The sequence below is a fragment of the Myotis myotis genome, unplaced genomic scaffold (assembly GCF_014108235.1).
Source record: "Myotis myotis isolate mMyoMyo1 unplaced genomic scaffold, mMyoMyo1.p scaffold_m19_p_21, whole genome shotgun sequence".
NCBI classification, from domain to species: domain Eukaryota; kingdom Metazoa; phylum Chordata; class Mammalia; order Chiroptera; family Vespertilionidae; genus Myotis; species Myotis myotis.
The window spans coordinates 13,272,618-13,292,878 of NW_023416326.1; the positions used below are offsets into that span (position 1 = coordinate 13,272,618).

At 42.4% G+C, this 20,261-nt stretch overlaps 1 protein-coding gene across 3 annotated transcripts in view; it reads left to right on the top strand.

Annotated features, from left to right (window-relative positions):
- DESI2 (desumoylating isopeptidase 2) overlaps positions 1-20,261 on the top strand; it is a 42,216-nt gene that overhangs the window by 18,423 nt on the left and 3,532 nt on the right. For all 3 annotated transcript variants that reach the window (XR_004975007.1, XM_036354689.1, XM_036354688.1), the window contains exons 2-4: positions 15,496-15,568; positions 18,539-18,632; positions 19,890-20,031. Coding sequence is in view for 2 of the 3 variants with exons in the window: in XM_036354689.1 (XP_036210582.1) it covers positions 15,496-15,568; positions 18,539-18,632; positions 19,890-20,031 (309 nt within the window). In the remaining variant the exon portion in view is untranslated. The remainder of the gene's footprint in view (positions 1-15,495; positions 15,569-18,538; positions 18,633-19,889; positions 20,032-20,261) is intronic.

Below are 20,261 nucleotides of genomic sequence, written 5' to 3' on the forward strand. Positions count from 1 at the left end.
AATTTTTAATTAAAAATAAAATGAAGTGAAATTTAAACTGAAACTCACAGATCCTTCTAGAACAGTGTTTCTCAGTTTTAACCTGGACCAACTAAGAAATACTTACATCATACCCATTATGCACACACAATACTGAAACAAAATGTTAAGGAAACAGCTTGCTTTGTGTGATGTCCTCTGATAAGTTCGGTTTCATTATTTTTTGTTCATTTGAAATAATGCTGGTGTAACCCACCAAAATGATTTCAGGATCCCCTGAGAGGTTCTAAGACACCTCTCAAGAATGCAAGCTCCATGAGAACAGGCACTTCATTTTCACGTCTGTATTGCTGGTGCTTGGCACATAGTAGGTGTTGAGTAAGTATTTCTGGAATGAGAGAAAGAATGGAGAGGCTCTTTTCCATACGTCACAATTAAGGACAAAACAAAGAAAAAGCAGAAGAGATCTATAATACTGTCAACAGTTAAAAAATATATATTAAAATGTATCTATATATAATTAAAAAACACACAAATAGCATTATATACTCCTTGCTACATTTCAACTCATAGTGTTTGAGTGGTCTACTAGAATAGTATAATACCTAAGCATCATGGAGGAAGCAAAGTTAAGTAAGGCTCAGTCTCAGACCTCATGCAGTTTAGAGCCCAATCCAAGGGAATAGTCAAGTACAAGTAGGCCTAAAAGAAGTTTCAAGATTTTACCAACATATTTGACACCAGTCACAGACACAACTAAAGCTAAGTGCTGATAGGAGAATTTTCTGGCATAGATGTGATAATAGGATCAAGAATTGATGACAGTACCCTGCCTCATCTATTTCTCATCACTAGTAGAATCAAACTGTGGAATATATATAAAATAGATTTAGTCTTAAAAATATTCAAGGGACATTTGGTTTGACAGTTAAAAATGTGTTCTCCGTTAAATAAGTTAATTCATAGTAATCCTGAGTGTAGCTTGTGGATCCTGAAAATTAGGTCTTTCTGCAAGCGCAAGAATTTGTTTTTGAAAATTAGTTGGCCTGGTTGATAAAGAGGAGGAAGCTTTAGCTTTATACAAAATACATTTTCTTGGTTTTCGGTTAGCATGTAAGTATGTAGTTTTGTGTACTCACACTGATGAGTGCAGGACTGTGCTTAGGAGCTGTTAAGGCTTACAGTCCTTAATTAAGCCAGCCTTAGGCTAACCTTCACATTTATCATCAAAACGAACTTGCGCAGAAGAGGAAACGAGTTGAAGAGCTGGAACAGATGTAAATAGGGACTTGTCCCAGTGAGCTAGGAGCATGGCTACCCTAGCTTTAGTGGATGTGTTCCTGTTTGGTTACGTTATCTTGAAAAGAAATAAAAAGAAGCTTTACAGAACATTTATAAAACTTGAAGCACTATTAACCAAAAACCCACTGGCAAATCTTTTGTAATCAGGAGAGATTACTTTCAAAGATTGAAAGTAATCAACAATTTATAAATAGCATTGGAATAAAAATGTTTTTGTTATGTAACTTTTTCCCTAAGATCAAGAAAGTGAGTCATGTGCTTATTTTAGTTCATCTCTAGTAGTGAAAAGATTGAACATTTTCTTAGAAATAATAATGGAATAGAATCTATTCTTATAGTGTAAAGCAAGTTAATAGACAGCCCTAGGTGTTCATGATTTCATCTAAAAAATACTGAAATATCTCAGTCAGTTCATTCAGTGAGGCTTTTTGAACTCCACTTTATGACTAGCCAGATGCTAAGGCACCGTCGGTAGCATTTTAATGTGGTTTCCTGTTAAATAGCAGTTGCTGTATGATTATCTGGGACTCAACCCGAATGGTACCAAAAGGACCTGACAGGATAGTTTAACACTGTGAACAGGAACATCAAGGACAGTTTTATATGAGATGGAACTGTAGTAATTATCCCACAATTTCCACTAGTCACAGCTATTTTGGATTTGTAACTCAGTAATCAAACGCCTTCTCTATTCCCTAAGCGCCTTTTTATGGCAATTAAGTAAAACACTTGCTCTAATCCACAGGAACCCAGGCTCTGGTTTTTCAGAGGAAACAATCATGCTTTATACTCACGCAGACCATTCAATACTACCTTTTCAGGAAGGAAGGCCCAGACCCCAAGTGGTTAGTTAAGTGTTTTAAGTTCCAGACTAGGGAGATGGCATTTATCATTTTGTTGCTTGCGAACAGAAGCATAAAATTTTATTAAATCCGTAAGACAAATCATTGACCAAAATGAAGTTTAATGAAAGTTCTTTGTCAGAAGATTAATTTAACATTTTAATAGTGTATGACTATAATATAACACAGTCCTCTTCTATAAACTATGCTTTAAAATAATAAATAGAAATATTTAGGCCTCTTTTTCTGCATTGAGGCAAATTTGGGCTCAAAAGTAATTGTACTTACGTATTTACTAGAGTTCCGGTGCACAAAAATTTGTGCACGGGGAGGGGGGGAGGGAGGGGGGGGCGGTCCCTCAGCCCGGCCTGTGCCCTCTCGCAGTCTGGGACCCCTCGGGAGATAACGACCTGCTGGCTTAGGCCTGCTCCCGGGTGGCAGAGGGCAGGCCCAATCCCTAGGTGCAGCCCCTGGTAGGGCTCAGAGCAGGGCTGATTGGGGAGTTGGGGCGCCTCCCCCTGTCATGCACAGAGCAGGGCAGATTGGGAGATTGCGATGCCACCCTCAGTCACGCTCAGGGTAGGGCTGATTGGGGGGTTGGGGCACCGCCCCCTGTCACACTCAAGGCAGGGTTGATGGGGAGGTTGCGGCACCACCCCCTGTCACACACAGAGCAGGGCCAATCAGGGGGTTGGAGCGCTGCCCCCTTTCATACACAGAGCAGGGCCCATCAGGGGGGTTGGGGCTCCGTACCCTGTCACGCACAGAGCAGGGCCGATCGGGGTTGAGGAGCTCCCCCCTGTCACTCACAGAGTAGAGCCGATAGGGGAGTTGGGGCACCGCCCCCTGTCACACACAGAGCAGGGCGGATCAGGGGGTTGGGGCGCTGCACCCTGTCACACTCAGGGCAGGGCTGATGGGGAGGTTATGGCTCTACCCCGTCACACACAGAGCAGAGCCCAAGGGGGGGCGGGGGGGGTTGGGGCGCCGCACCCTGTCACACACAGAGCAGGGCCGATTAGGGGGTTGGGGTGCCGCACCCTGTCACACACAGAGCCGCAGGGCGATCAGGGGGTTGGGGAGCTCCCCCTATCAGGCACAGAGCAGGGCTGATCAGGGGGTTGGGGCCCCTTCCCCTGTCACGAACAGAGAAGGGCGGATAGGGAGGTTGTGGCCCTGCCCCCTGTCACACACACAGCTGCAGGGCGATCAGGGGGTTTGGGCGCTGCCCCCTATCACACTGATCCCGGTGCCGGGAGGCCTCGCGGCTCCGCTGATCCCGGTGCTGGGAGGCATATTACCCTTTTACTATATAGGATAGAGGCCTGGTGCACGGGTGGAGCTGGCTGGTTTGCCCTGAAGGGTGTCCTGGATCAGGGTGGGGGTCCCCACTGGGGTGCCTGGCCAGCCTGGATGAGGGAATGATGGCTGTTTGCAGCTGGTCACACACCCTTCAGGGTGAGGGTCCCCACTGGGGTGCCTGGCCAGTCTGGGTGAGGGGATGATGGCTGTTTGCAGCTGGTCACACACCCTTCAGGGTGGGGGTCCCCACTGGGGTGCCTGGCCATTCTGGGTGAGGGGCTGAGGGCTGTTTTCAGGCTGGCGGGTGACTGAAGCTCCCAACCGCTCCTTTTTTTCTTTTTTTCTTTTTTATTCTGGGCCAGCTTTAGCTCTGAGGCTTGGCTCCAGCTCTTAGGCCTCCGCTGCTGAAAGCAGGTATCTAGTTTGTTTGGGTTCTGTAATCGAAACACTGTTTCAACTCCAGCTGTGAGATCCCAGCTGGCTGAAAGCAGGTTTCTGGGGTTTTGTTTAGCTTCTATATTTGCAACAATGTTTCAAACTGCAAGCTCAGAGGCCTGCAGCAGCAGGCGGGGAATGTTGGCTTCCTCCATCATTGAAGCAAGCAAGCCTCATGTTCGCTTCAAGCTGCCTGGCTGCCGGCCGCCATCTTGGCTGGCAGTTAATTTGCATATCGCCCTGATTAGCCAATGGGAAGGGTAGCAGAGGTACGGCTAATCACCATGTTTCTCTTTTATTAGATAGGATTGCCTTCCCACATATTTTAAGATGATAATCTTTCTGTGACTTGTTTTTTCCTGTCTTTTGTTATATTAATACTTTAGAATGCTTTGAAAAGCCCCCTAAAGCAGCAGTCGCCAACCTTTCGGACCTCACAGACCAGCAGTGATCTGCGGACCACCGGTTGGCGACCGCTGCTGTAAACCAGTGACACTGGCTGGCACCAGAGGAGGTCATGTGTTAGTGGTTCTTCTATGGCCATTTTCTGCATAGCTACCATCTCCATAGTCTTATAAGTGCAAGGCCAGAAGGTCCAAGCACCCAAGTTGAGATGTGGCTCTCCAGCCCTCTGCTCACACCCCTCATGAATGTATAAGCATTTATGAAACCACTGCCTTGCTTACAGAGACCTTTTACTCAGAGTTGTACTTCCCAAGAATAGGAATCATTGCGTGTACGAGCTCTAGAGTCAAATAACTCTGCTATTGTTTGCTCTTCAATTTAGTGAGTTGCTGCTCCTGGTTATTTGATATCCTCTCCCAAAGGTTCTTGAACATTCTGAGAATTAACAGAGAGCCAGAACTGATCTGCTAGAACAAAAATGTTAGAAAACGATCATATCCTAATATATATAAAAAGCCAGGGGCCATCACAACCGAAATAATCAGATGGACGACCAAACAGCAGGCTGTGTGGGGCGACAAGGCCAATGGGGGGAGGGTAGTTGGGGGTGACCAGGCCGGCAGGGGGGCAGTTGGAGGCAACCAGGCCGGCAGCAGGGAGGGGGCAGTTGGGGGCAACCAGGCCAGCAGCAGGACAGTTGGGGGCGACCAGGCCAGCAGGGGGGCGATGAGGGGCAACCAGGCCAGCAGAGGGGGGCAGTTAGGGACGACCAGGTCAGCAGGGGGCGCAGTAAGGGATGACCAGGCTGGCAGGGGGGCAGTTGGGGGCGACCAGGCTGGCAGTCAGGGAGCAGTTAGGAGCCAACGGTCCCAGATTGTGAGAGGGATGTCCGACTGCCAGTTTAGGCTCGATTGCCAGGATTGAGTCTAAACTGGCAGTCGGACATCCCCAAGGGACCCCGGGTTGGAGAGGGTGCAGGCTGGTCTGAGGGCCCCCCCCCCACACACACACACACACACACACTGTGCATGAATTTCGTGCACCGGGCCTCTAGTTGTCAATAACTATATGTGTTTACTGCAGCTCACACTTAATGTTTACTATGATATGGGTCAAGCACTCTTTAATTTATATGTCATTAGTTCGTTTAATCCGCACAGTAGCCCTCTGAGTAGATACTGTTTACCTCTATTTTATACTGGGGGGATTTGTCTCTTTCCCAGGTCACGCTAGTACCTAGTGAAGCCAGAATTCAAACGAAGGCCTTCTGTCTCCAGGAACTGAATTGGAATCCAACTTTTGAGACAGATTGGGTACCTTTAAAGTTATCAAATATTTATGAAAATAAAGGCCAAGAGCCTCAGATTCCTGACACACTGCCCAGTTTCACTATAGTTCACAAGCTTCAACCTGTGTGAGTGGCAGTACTTGGCTCCACCTTTTCTTATCCAAGCGCTGGTCTCTGAAGGAAACGCAGGTAGAATAGAAGCAGGGTCCTTGTGACTCAGCTGGCACATTGTGGGTTTCCTTCTCGACCTCAGGGAAACTCGCCTTAGGTTAGGCTGACCTGATGTGTCCTCGGGACAGATGGGGTGGTAGGTGGTTGACGTGGAGATGTTGTGGTAACTGCTGTTGGTTCATGGTTTGAGAGAGGCTATTTTGTGGTAGCAACTGGCTGGTTTACTGTTGTCCTTTGGTATGTTAGGGGTTTAAGAATGTAAACAAACTCAAGTGAAAACATGTGATCTCTCATGGATCCCTGAGGGATTATCTTGTTGTCCGCAATGAGTAGCCTTAACTATACCGCCTCCTGTAGTGGACCCGCCTGCTGTTCTGTGTCACTCCTCCCGCCCCAGCAGGGCCTCTGTGTGATAGCGTCGCTACACCTTCGTCCGGCCTCTGCAGCCGTCTTGGAGCGCGGTCCTTAAACTGTCCCCTAACCCTTGGTCCAAATCTAGGCATAAAGGTGCTCCTTTCCCAGTTCAAATAAAGAGCTAAGCTTTCAGTTCAACTTGTCCCAGATTTTCCATTTTTCCCAGTCATGTAATTTTAAACTTTTGGCATCTGCTACTATTTAGACAACAAATCAATGAAGACATACCCAACAAAAGTGAACAGAGATCTTGCTGACATCCAGTCATATCTAATCGAGCAGCTTGTTTTGTTTGTTTGTTTTTCCTGGGTACATGTTCTTGGCTGTAATTTCATGTTGCATATTTATGACATGTTTTCTGTTAGAAACTACCAGTGTTTCATGGTGTTCTACCAGAGCATGAATTTCCATATAGCAAGTTGAGAAGCTCTGTTGAGCTTTGTACAGAGATTTGATCTCCAGAGATGCTATGCACAAGGTTTTGACAGTAGTAATTTTTTTAAGTAACAACAGAGAATGGAAACCAAGATAGAAAAGTACTGAGAAACACTATTAATTTCTAAAATCTTAAACTACAAGAGGGTAATAATTTCTTCAGCATGAATAGCAACAGCAAATCAGTGTAGGGGAGTTTCACAACCAAAATCATTCTGTAAAAGGCCTAGTCCTCCTATATCTTTTGTTTTGTTTTATTTACAGTTATCTCATTAAATCCCCACTTAAAATAAGCATCATCCATATTGTCTGCATAGCTGTGGCAGGGCTTTGAGGCAGAAGGACTGGGTAAGACATACTGACCTTGAATTAAACGCCAGTCTTCTGCAGGCAGCGTGCCCAGTTTTTAAAGATTGAGCCTTCCAGGCGTGTTTGCTAATTATGGAGCTAGGGAGCCCTAACAGGAGCAGAAACATTTGGAGGGCATCTCTCTGACTAGCTCTCCATGAAGGTTTTCTTCTGAATCCATTCAGGAAAAAAAAAAAAAAAAATCACACCAAAGAAAAACATCCAATTCACTTTATAACATGAATATTAAAAATTTCGTCATTAATGTGCTGCTGTTCATGTGTGAAAAGGTAGCTGATCAGAATACATATATTACGAGTTGTGTTTTTTCTATTCTTGTGTTGTTTTTAGCCGGTTTTCCACATATTTTTTAAAGCAGCTGGCTGGAATTAAGAATGTGGTCTTTAATCCTGCCAGTGTGGCTCAGTGATTAAGCATTGACCTAATGAACCAGGAGGTCATGGGTTCGATTCCCTGTCCGCCAGATGCCTGGGTTTTAGGCTCCATCCCCAGTAGGGGTCATGCAGGAAGCAGCCAATCGATGTTTCTCTCTCATCATTGACGTTTCTATCTCTCTCTTTCCCTTCCTCTCTGAAATCAATAAAAATATTTTTTTAAAAAATGTAGTCTGTAATTTGAGAAGTAACCTATTTAAAGGTTTTTAATTGGGGATTAGAGTTCAAGAACTAATGGGACCATCTTTTTCTTTTGTATTATTAGAAAAAGACACTTTCTTTAATGTCCTTGGAAACACAAAATGTTTTAATTTTTTCTAGTTTATCTATTTTTTCTTTTGTTGCTTGTGTTCTTTTTTTCTTTTTTAAGTATGTTTTTAATTGATTTCAGAGAGAGGAAGGTGAGAGGCAGAGAGGGATAGAAGCATCAATGATGAGAGAGAATCATTGATTGGCTGCCTCCTGCACACTCCCCTACTGGGGATCGAGCCCACAACCCTGGCATGGGCCCTGGCCTGGAATCTAACTGTGACCTCCTGGTTCATAGATCGACACTCAACCATTGAGCCACACCAGCAGAGCTTGTTGCTTATGCTTTGGTGTCAAAACTAAGAAACCGTTGCCTAATATAAGATCATGAGATATGTTTTTGCTTTCCTCTAAGAGTTTTATAATTTTAGATCTAACATGCAGGACTTTGATCCATTTTGAGTTGACTTTTATATATGATGTACAGTAGAGTCCCACTTCATTCATTTGCATGGACATCCAGTTCCCAGTTCCATTTCCTAAAAAGAGTATTTCTTTCCTCCACTGAGTTGTCTTGGTGCCCTTGTCAAAGATCAGTTGACCATAAATAAGGGTTTATTTCTGAACTGAATTCTATTTTCATCTGTATGTCTGCCTTTGTGCCAGTCACACAGTCTTGATTACTGTAGCTCTGTACTAATTTTTGAAATCGGGAAGTGTGGCTCTTCCAATTTTTTCAAGATTTTTTGTCAATTATGGGTCTCTTGAATTTCTAGCATTGACCTGTCAATTTGTGCAAAAAGGGCAGCTGGGATTTTGATGAAGATTGTGGTGACACTGCAGGTTAATTTGGGGAGTATTGTCACCCTAACAATATTAAGTCTTATTTAGGTCCTTAATTTCTTTCAATGATGTTTTATAGTTTTCAGATACAAAGTTACGTAGTCCTTTTGTTAAATTTATCCCTAAATATTTTTTTGATGTAACTATAAATGGAATTTTTTTAAATTTCATTTTTGTATTGTTCGTTGCTAGTATATAAAAATACAGTAGATGTCTGTATAGTAAGCTTGTACCCAGTAACCTTGCTGAATTTATTTTTAATAGTTTTTTAGTGAATTTTTTGTGATTTTCTATATACAGGATTATGTCATCTGCAAATAGGGATGATTTTACTTCTTTTCCAGTCTAGGTGTCTTTTAATTATTTATTTTATTTTTCTTCTCTAATCACTCTGACTAGAATCTTCAGCACAGCGTTTCATAGAAATAGCAGAAATGAACATCCTTGTTTTGTTCCTGATCTTAAAGGGAATGCATTAAATCTTTCACCATTAATATATTAGCTATGGGTTTTTCATAGTTGCCCTTTATCAGTTTTGGAAGTTTCCTTATATTCCTAGTTTGTTGAGTCTTTTTATCATAAAAGAAAAGCATTTGTCAAATGCTTTTCAACATCTAATGAGATGATTTTGTCCTTTATTCTATTGATATGGTATATTAATTCATTGATTTTTCAGATATTAAACCCACCTTTCATTCCTATAATAAATCCCACTGTTCATGGTATATAATTCTTTTAATATGTTTCTGTGCTTAGTTTGCTAGTTATTTTGTTGAGGATTTTAAATCCGTATTCATAAGAGATATTCTTGTGGTGTCTTTGTTTTTGATGTCAAGTTAATTCTGGCCTCAGAATGAGTTCGAAAGTGTTCACTTTTCTTCTGTCTTCTAGAACAGTTTGTGAATAATTGATAGTGATTTTTATTAAATATTTGGTAGAATTCACCAGATTCTTCTCATCTAGCCTTTTTTCTTTGTGGGTAGTTCTTAAATTACTAATTAATTTTCCTTTCTCTCATTCTCATTCATTATAAATCTATTCAGATTTTTAAATTTCTTCTTGAGTTAGTTTTGGTAGTTTATGTCTTTTGATGAATTTGTCCATTTCATCTCAGTTATTTAATTTGTTGGTATGCAGTTGTTGATAGTGTTACTTGAAATACTTTTTATTTCTGTAAGTAGAGCTACCTATTCATAGATTTCTAATTAGTAAATAGTTACTTCATCTTTCAAAGAACTTAACCCTTAAATTTGGGGGTCTTTCTGGAGATAAGAACACAAAGAAACAGAAAAGCAGAGAGTTACTGAGTCCCTTATTGTTACTGTGAACAGTAAGTAAGCACCAACAACATCAGTTCCTGCCTGGCACAGAATATGTAGATCGAGCCTTGGGAGGAAAATGTTAGGAGTGGGTAGCCTGCTCTTTAGTTCTGTCCAAAGAAATATCACTGGGTCAAGAAATTCCTTTCCCTGCAACTTGGGGGCTTCCTATAACCTTGAACAAAAACACTTGACCTAATTGTCCAACTTTCCGTTTGAGAGTAGAGATAACACCACCACATGCAAAACTACCAGGTATTCATTTTTCATTGTAGTGTCTCAGCAATTCTTTAGAAACCTTATATAGGTCAGATCTCCGTATACCGAACTCCAAAGGCTGACCACATTTTTGGATGGTACATTTTCCCCTTTTTAAAAAAAATTATATTTTATTGATTTTTTTTACAGAGAGGAAGGGAGAGGGATAGAGAGTTAGAAACATTGATCAGCTGCCTCCTGCACACTTCCCACTGGGGGATGTGCCCACAACCAAGGTACATGCCCCTGACCAGAGTCGAACCTGGGACCCTTGAGTCCACAGGCCGATGCTCTATCCACTGAGCCAAACTGGTTAGGGCTTTCCCCTCGTTTTTAAGTTTCTCCCATTTTTACAGATTTCCACATTTATAAATTGTTTATGTTTTTAAATATAAAGTCTTGAGTGCAGGGAAATTTCAAACTAAAATAGTATAGTACATACCCAGGCAGCATGCAGGAGTCCTAAGTATGAAATCCCTAAGCAGGGATGAGATTATTGTCATTTGTGAAAAGGCAGAGGACAAAAGATTTCTGAGTTCAGGATCCCACTCGGACAAATGCATTCCCATCCAGCACTGTTTTTACCCTTTGGCCCAAAGTCACTGTTCATATATAATTTTTCTTTTTCGTGAAAACCTCTCTATCTCTCAATAAAACAGTTAGATTCCCATTATAGGCATTATTATAAAAGCACTTTGGGAAGGCTATTTACTGCTCAACTGAAAGATAAATTGTTAAAATTAAGTGATAATGAGACATTAAATGGAAATAAATGTTCAATTTACTAAGAGTTTAAAACATTGTAGACGGTGTTTTATTGTAGATGTTCTGGACAAACCATTAGTATATATGCTTTTTGGAAATATACTGTATTTTGAAAGAGAAGCTCGTGTGAAAAGAGAAAGGTCACAAAAATAGAGCTGTCAGCATCCAGGGGAGAAAAAAAAGCCTGCCTGTGCCGTCGTTATGGAACTCAGCAGAGTACAGGCCAAATTATTGGTTGCAAACGCTATAAACAATGGCATTTCGCACATGGACAAGGCGCTTTAAGTCCTAGAGTTGTCTGCCAAGGAAGCTGCTCCTGGAGAAAGACTGGCAGCATGGTTATGGGGCCGGCAGGGTCACCTTGTATTTTCTGCTTGGAAAAGGAGAAGGGAGGAGGTTAGCCGGAAACTTGGAAAGTCATCTCTTCTGTTGAAGGGAGGCAAGGACCAGATCATTCTCTTTAGTGCCCCTGCCTTTTATTCGGGTTACAGGCTCGATCCACAGTGTGGGTGTGCAAGAGGCAGCCAATCAATGATTCTCTGTCATCATTGGTGCTTCTCTCCCTCTCCCCCTCTCCTTTCCTCTCTCAAATCAATAAAAATATATATTTTTTAAAACACTGTAAGAAGTACAATCTGTATACTTTCACCTAGTGTCACCAGTAAAAACCACGTTAGCTTTCTCTTACCCTCTCCTACACCACACAATCACACAGAAAGTCGGGTGGAATGCCCTGGGTGGTGTGGTTCAGTGGTTGGGCATCATCCCAGGCACCAAAAGGTTGCTGATTTGATTCCCAGTCAAGGCACATGCCTGGGTTACAGGCTCAATCCCCGGTAGGGGGCGTACAGGAGGCAGCTAAGCTATGTTTCGCTCTCACATCAATATTTCTCTCTCTCCTTTCCTTCCTCTCTCTCTAAAAATCAATTAAAATACATACACACACACACACACACACACACACACACACACAGTGGGGCCTTGACTTACGAGTTTAATTCGTTCCGTGATGGAGCTCGTAACTCAAATTACTCGTATGTCAAATCACTGTGACGTTCGCTGCACCAACTAGCGGTGGGGTATCTGAAGCTGGCTCGTACGTAACCCGAATTTTAGCTCGCAACTCAAAGCAAAAAATTGGCCGAGAGACAGCTCATATCTCGAAAAAACTTGTTAGTCAGGACACTCGTAAGTCAAGGCCCCACTGTGTGTGTGTATATATATATATATATATATATATATATATATATATATATATATATATATTTTAAAGAAAGTAAGGCAGAAGCATTACAGTATTTCACCTGTAAATACTGCAGCATCTATTTTCTAAGAAGACAGTCTTACCTTAACCACATTATTATCACATCAAAGAAATTTTCAGTTGATATAATATCATCTAACGTACAGTCCCTATTAATGTCTCCCCCCAGTTGTCCCAATAATGTCCTATTGGCTTTTTTTTTTTTAATCTAAGCTCTAGTCAAATTCCTTAATTGTATTTAGTTGTCGAATCTTTTAAATCTTCCTTTGAAGAATAGCCACCCTTTTTTTACTTTAATTATTTTTAAAAGACCAGACCGCGTTTCTTATTGAGTATCTCACAGTTAGCTGATTTTTCCTTATGGTTATATTCTCTTTAACATAGTTGACAAGAAAACTAACAGGAAGTGGCCTTTCTGTTTCGTCACACCAGGAGGCACATAACATCAGTTTGTCCAACTATTGACAATATTCAGTTTAATCACTTAGATAAGATGATACTGTATTTTTCCATTGCAAAGGTAACTTTTTTCCTTATAATTTAGGGAAACGTAGGGTTGGTACTTGGAGACTCTGTGACCATTGCTTCTCAACAACCCTCTCCCAATGGTTTTAGCATCCATGAACCTTGTATCAGCAGGGGCTGCAAAATGGTGCTTACCTAATTCTGCTTTCACATCTACATTGATTAGCTGGCTTTCTGCTATAAAGTAGAGCTTTCCCTCCTTTCCTTCTTTTTTGTCTTACTATGGGCTCAAATATTTTTTATTCAATATGTGACAGTTCATTGTTGTCATTATTCTCTTCGATACTCAAATTTTTCCAAAGTTGACCAATGGAAGTCCCTTCAAACCAGCTTCTATATCATTTGCCATGTCTCCATTCTTCTGCTTTTGATCCCCTGACAAGTATGTCCTGGAAAATACTCCCTATCAGGTCCTTGAGAGCATCCTCCTCCTTTTTATGGCTGCATCATATTCCAAATGTTGTGTGGATATATCATAGTTTATTCAGCCAATGCCCTTGAGACTCACACTTAAGTTGTTACCAGTATTTTTCTCACGCAAGTAATGCTGCTGCTTGTGAGGTTTGTATACATGAGCCTATTCCCTTATGACAGTATAAGGGTTCAAACAGAGAGACAATCTGGAAATACGGAGTTAAAAGTGAACGTAGCCCTTTCTACTCCCTCCCACCCACCCCTGAATACCTGCTCTCCTCTCTCAAACTGTTGACACTTTGTTCCGCCTCAGACTTTATTTTGTTGTAGTTGATGGTGGTTTTTCTTTATTCTTCCACTAGAGGCCCAGTGCACAAAATGTGTGCACGGGTAGGGTCCCTAGGTCTGGCCAGAGATCAGAGCTGATCGGGGCCTTCTGGCTGCTGGCCAGCGCCACCTCCTGGTGGTCAGCACACATCATAGTGAGCGATCCAACTCCCGGTCTCCCGGTTGAACTGCCAAGAGGACACTTTGCATGTTAGCCTTTTATATACATAGATACTGAGTATGTAAACAAACACACACTGTTTATTTTATGAAAGTGTGATCATGCTATAATATATGAATGGCGTTTTTACTTTGTGCCTTAGATACTGTTTCATGTCTATATGTATTGAGTTACTTCATTCTTTGTAGTAGCTGTAGACAGTGATAGTTCATAATACAGATTCACCATAATTTATTTAATCATTCTCCTACTGATATTTAAGTTGCTTCTAGTTTTTCAGTATTATAGACAACACAGTTAATAAGCAAGTATTTCTATAGAATAGATCCCACAAAGTAGACTGGTTAACTATCATTGAGTCACTCTTCTGCAGTATCTCCTTCACATTCTTCATCACCAAGTATTAGCAGTATATTTTGTATTTGCCAATCTGGTGGATAAAAAAAAGAATGATAGCTGTTGTTGTTTTAATATATTTTTATTGATTTCAGGAAGGAAGGGAGAGAGTGAGATAGAAACATCAGTGATGAGAGAGGATCATTGATTGGCTGCCTCATGCACACCCCCCACTGGGGATCAAATCCACAAACTGGGCATGTGCCCTTGACCAGAATTGAACCTGGGACCCTTCAGTTCGCAGGCTGACGCTCTATCCACTGAGCCAAACCAGCCAGGGCAGTACCATACTCTTTTAATGAATATTTTGATAGTTAGATGAGAAAGTCCCTTGTTCTTTTTCAAATATGTTTCTTCTAATTATATTTGAGGGCGAGGGAGAGAATCAACTTTATCTATTTATGTTTTCCCAGCCATTTATGAGAATGTGCCTTTTCCCAGGTCTGGGAGAAAACTGACTAGGGGTTTGAGTCAAGGTTGAAACTTAAATAAATCTGGAAAAATTAAAGATCCTTTGATCGTCTGACCTGGGAGAAACCTGATAGGTTTTGTAACACTGCTAAGCATTACCCACGTGTGTGCTTAATGGGCTTTTAGCTCGCTTCCCTTCTTCTAGGTGTAACTCTCCACAGTTTGCCTTTTAACCCCTTTAACAGTCAGCCCCGTAACTTCATACTGCACCACCTGTGTACATCTCCCCTCTTCTGGCATTTCTTCCCGTTCTCCTCCACCCAAAAAATTTTCTAGCTTGGGAAATGTTATTTGTTCCTAAAAAAATCCAGTTTAGATATGACCTTTTCTGGGAAGTTTTTTCCATGCCAATGATAAGAAGATTGGTCCAACCTTTGTGCCTCATATTGTTTATTTCTGTAATATCATTATCAAACTTTGAGCTGAGTCAGGACATATATGCCATATACATTTTTTTCAAACATTTTTTTAAACATATATATTTTTATTGATTTCAGAGAGGAAGGGAGAGGGAGAGGGAGAGGTAGAAACATCAATGATGAGAGAGAATCATTGATTGGCTGCCTCCTGCACGCCCCCTACTGGGGATCGAGCCCGCAACCCTGGGCATGTGCCCTTGACCGGAATCGAACCTGGATCCCTTTGGTCTGCAGGCTGACTCTCTATCCACTGAGCCAAACCAGCCAGGGTTCAAACATTTTTTAAAAAGAACAAAATATCCCTGTCTTCAGGAGTTTACCAGGGAATGAAAGAGAAAGCTTAGCTAGAAGAAAAATAGATATGAAAGCAAATGTCAGGTGGATTTTTTAAGTCACTAACAGAATTTTTATATCAATTTTTTCCCCCAACCTGGCCAGGTTTAGATTTTATGCTCTCAATGTGCTTGTATGAAATTGAGACATTCATTTTGGCCCAGGAAGGAATTCTACATGGGCTGTGGCACAAGCAACGGCACAGAGATAGGACTAAATGGGTTGTTATCGTGGGAGTTTCAGAGGTGGAAGGGAAAATACCAAGAAATGGGATCAGTGTGGGGAGTCGTAGCTTCCTGTAATGTGGAGCTGAGTCATGAGGAACAGAAGTTCTGAATCTTTCCTTTTCTCCTAGTACTGGATGAACGAGTACACCTCCTCCATTGGGATTGGAGTTTTTCATTCAGGAATTGAAGTGTATGGCAGAGGTAAGTGTACACACGGTCTCAGTACACTTTCTGAAGGTTTTTTTCTTTAAAGGAGTGTTTCCTTTTCATTTTTTAACTGCTTCCATAACTTTCTGTTGCAGAAAAGTAGATCATTTTCCATATTTACTTAGAGCATGTTTTGAGGAAATGCCTAAAGTTGAATGTATTGGGAGAGAAAGTACCCAAGTACATGAGTATACGTTCATTTAGTTATCTTTTATTCTGACCTAGAGGCTCAGTGCACAAGTTCGTGCACAAGCGGGGTCCCTTGGCCTGGCTGACGATCGGGGCCTATGGGAGGGCCTGGCCGGCCAGGGGAGAGACTGCGGGAGGTTGGCTGGCCAGGGCAGAGGGATCGCAGGAGGTTGGCTGTGGAAGCACACTGACCACCACCAGGAGGCAGCTCCTGCATTGAGCGTCTGCCCTTCTTGGTCAGTGCACGTCATAGCAGCTGGTCAACCAGTTGTTCGGTCATTCAGTCACTTAGGCTTTTATATATATAGATACTATGTCTTTTTAAAAAAGCATTTTTCTTTTGAGATTGTTATACCACAGCAATCATTTTGGTTGGAGAAGGGTTGGTTCTAGCGAGTGCCACACTTGAAATACCAGTTTCCGGAGGGAATTTCAGTGATTTGTGTTTGTAGACCTACAAGTGTGTAGTTCTAAAGTTTTAAAGTATCACTGAGCAAACTCTGCCTTGATTACACCCGGCTTCTTGCTGGGCAGCGATGGTCTTGGTCATTCATTGACTCAGCTCTTTTTATTCTTTATTGCCTTTATCCTGGCAAGCACGCGGGGGCCACTCACCTAGCAGCTCTGCTCTCAGCAGCTTGGCCCTTTGTTCTCAGTCCCACTCTCGGTGAGGGTAATTGACTAGTGAGCAAGTTGTGAGCAGTAATAGTGTGCGTCAGACAGACCACATTGCCAGTTTATCAGGGCTGTAATAATATATTAGCTTGAATCATAAACTCACCCTATAGCAGAAACGCCTTGCATGGCTTCGGCTAGGCGGGCTTTGTGACCTCTTTGAGTGTGTTCCTGCATTTACTCAAAAAAGGCTACCTACACGCCAGCTTAGCTGTTACGAAGAAAAGGCTCGTTTAGTAACTGTGTCAGTACGGTGCTCGGAATGTCCCTTCTCACGCTGCACATTGCCAGCTGCGTCCCGGCGGGGTGCAGCGTATTGAATGTGGGCCCTGCAGGTCTGCGGTGGCAGCCCCAGTGTACTTGAAAGGCTGCGTCTACCTTCAGTGCTGGAGCACTGCTGGGGGGGAGGGGGGGTGCACTGTAGTGTGGGGTTTGCTCCCTTGTTTGACTTGGCTTTTGCCAAAGTTGTGTGTGTGTTCCTTTTCATCTGAATTGCATGGTGTGTTAGTTTAAAGTGCCATCAAGTCTTGAACCACAGGCCTGTGCTCCTGGAAGGTACATACATAAGAGCCACTTTTCAGATGAAGAACCCAAACCTGCTGACAGTCATGCTGCGAATCAGCCATAAACTCAGGAGGAACCCAAGTGTTCTTAAGCACCGGTCCATTGCTCTTTCATCGGCCTAATCGCTGCTCCCTTCCATGAAACGATGTAGGGATCATTAGAATCATGGTTGGAAACATCCACATAAGCTTAGCAACGCTAGGGCAAAATACTATACGGGGATGGCGGGGAGCAAAGTAGGTTTACGTATGGAAACAATACAATAACTAATGATTCATACACACAACTGTGAACCTACTTTTGTTCCACTCTCCATATTCCTCAAAGTGAATCTTAAACAGGAGAATAAAGGGCTCTGTGACTCTTCTGACTGCAGTTGAGAAAGTTAAAAATCCAAATACAGTCTTCCCATGGCCAACCCAATTACCCACAGGGTTTTATAAAACCTGTCACTAAAAATGTTTTAATATATATTTCAGTGTTGAGTGTGACACCTTTTTGTTATCTACATCATTGCTTTTTTCTGAAAGATCTGAATCAAAGGTAAACTTTGTGTCTGCCAGTTCTTTCCCGTGCTTTGTTCTAAGATCTTTTAAGGTTAGCTTTAATAAATAGTAGTGATGAGATCAATGTAAACATGTGTTTAGAAGTCTTTCAATAAGCCGCTAAGATTTGCCACGTAAATGCCTAAGTGTCTCACAGCAGAGGTGCAGACAGAACTTGCGCTCCTCCTGAACATGGAGCCGTCCCCACGTTCATCTGGGGAGAGTTGGCATCGCTGAGCCTGGCGGGCGGCCTGTGGTGCAGGGGACTCCGTCCCGCGGCAGCCTGTCAGAGCGTGGGGGAGGGCTGTGCATAGTAACTGGGCAGTTTATTTCCTCTTGAATGGGGGAATTGAATTCCGTTTTTCAGGTTTGCTAATGTTTCAAAGATAAACCAGGAGTCTTCAGCCAGGAATCATGAAAACTCATTGTTTTTGTTTATTGATTTTGAAGAGGAAGGGAGAGGGGGAGAGAGAGAGAAACATCAATGCTGAGAGAGAATCATTGATCGGCTGCCTCCTGCACGCCCCACACTGGGGATCAAGCCCACAACCGAGCATGTGCCCTGACCGGGAAATCAGACTGTGACCTCCTGGTTCATAGGTCGACGCTCAACCCCTGAGCCGCACCGACTGGGCCAAAACTCGCTATTAGACAGATTTTTCAGTAAAGTACACTTTTGACTTTTGGTCACATTTTGCTGAATGAACTGACCCCTCATTGGTGTGGCAGGCTCGGTCGCAGAGGCTGTATTTACGTCGGAGTGTTAGTCACTCGCCTCTTGCCAGTAAAATCAAAGTATTACTTATGACTGTCTTTCAGGCCTTTGGCGGCAACTGTCCTGTACAAGTAATAGCTAAATGAGATGTTTGTGAAAGCATTAATAAACTGAAACATATTTAGGTGGTATTGTTATCATTTATTAAAGCTAATTCAGCATTCTGTTTAAGTGTTGTGTAATAAATACTAAAAATCATGAGTTTTCTCTTTTCAGAATTTGCTTATGGTGGCCATCCTTACCCCTTTTCTGGAATATTTGAAATTTCCCCAGGAAAAGCTTCTGAACTAGGAGAGACATTTAAATTTAAGTAAGTAGGGAGGATTTTTTTTACACTGTTTAGTGCCAATGCTTGTTTTCAGGCATACAGAATTCCTCCTGCGGGCTGACATGTAGGAAGGTAAAATGTGTAACGTTGCTTTAGTTGCTGACATTTCATGTTCAGTCTCCGGAGCTGTGTAAAGAAGGGAGTAGCCAGATGCAGCGCCTGGACAGCCTGGTCTCAGCCTTTTCTCAGGACCATGGAGTTACCCCTGCACTCTCAGCTGTTCTGACTCCAGCTCAGCTTTAGAAAATGTTCACACCTAATCATTGCGTCTCCTCAATTTCCTGTTCGGGGGAGATGGAGGAGGGCTTTATTTTAACCTGCCTAATAGCATCAACAGTCTCTTCATTGTCCCGATGAAAGGGACACTGTTTATAAATTTCAAATAATTGATTAGCCGGGAAGCTGTTGCTAAGGTGATCAACCTGAAGTGTGTGGATATGAGTGTGTTCTGGAGCCTCATGAGTGGTAAGCAGCACTGGAAACTGAATGCTGACCATCAGATTCCCATCCCTTAATTAAGGTTTGATTTAAAGGGATGTTTACAATCTTCGCTTCAAGAAGCTTCAGAGAAACTTCTGGGCATGTTATAGTTAACTCGCCAAAAAGAGTGAAAAATAGTGAAATGAGGTTATGCCATGGAAATCCAGTGTAGGGCTGCACATGCCATCACGCCCATGTTCGTGGCTCCTTCCGCCCATGGCTGGTTGGAAACATTTCCCGCAGGAACGCTGTAGAAAGCCGTCCTGAATCTATTCCGTAGGTGGGGTTTCCTAATACGCTTAGCTTCCTTGGTTGCCCTACTTGCTCTAAAATCCTACATGCTGTTGGATAGTGTCTGTTACATTTCCAGGGTGGTAGCTGGGTGAGGGAGTGGGTTATGGCCAGCGTTGAGGGCAAGGGCAGTTAGGCATGGAGTTGGTTCACTAACAGGGTGACCACTTATACACAGTTGTGAAACAATGGTGATGTTGCATTTTTAATGTCAGGGCTTATTGTTTTATAAAGAAACTGACTGACTTTGCATTGGAATTATTCAGAAGTAGTGTGTGTAAGAGTTTATTGCAGAAAAGTAGAAACGAAAATAATTGGCATTTTTAAAGTATCTCATTTATCTTTAGTCTTATTACAGAAACCTGCTTTGTTACCTCACCACGATATTCCTGGAAATATCAAATCTTTAAACATGCTTTTTATAAAGACATAAACCTCACACAGCTATGTTTTTCTCTTTTCTTTAAGAGAATCTGTTGTTTTAGGGAGCACGGACTTCCTAGAAGATGAGATAGAAAAAATTGTAGAAGAACTGGGAAAGGAATACAAAGGCAATGCCTATCACTTAATGCACAAAAACTGCAATCACTTTTCTTCAGCTTTATCGGAGGTAAGTTAAATTTTATCCTAAAAGTTCTTCAAGTAATAACATTTCCTAGTACACTCACTGTCTCACTGCATGTAACTGATTCGTCCTTCCTGGTTCTTCGTGTTGTATAAAGTAGGTATTGCATCTCTCTCTCCTGTCTGCATGACCTTTCTAACATGGTAACTTAGAGTCACACAGCTTGGAATTGTGATTCTATTTGCTCTGGGTACAGAGCGAGTACAGTGGTTGTC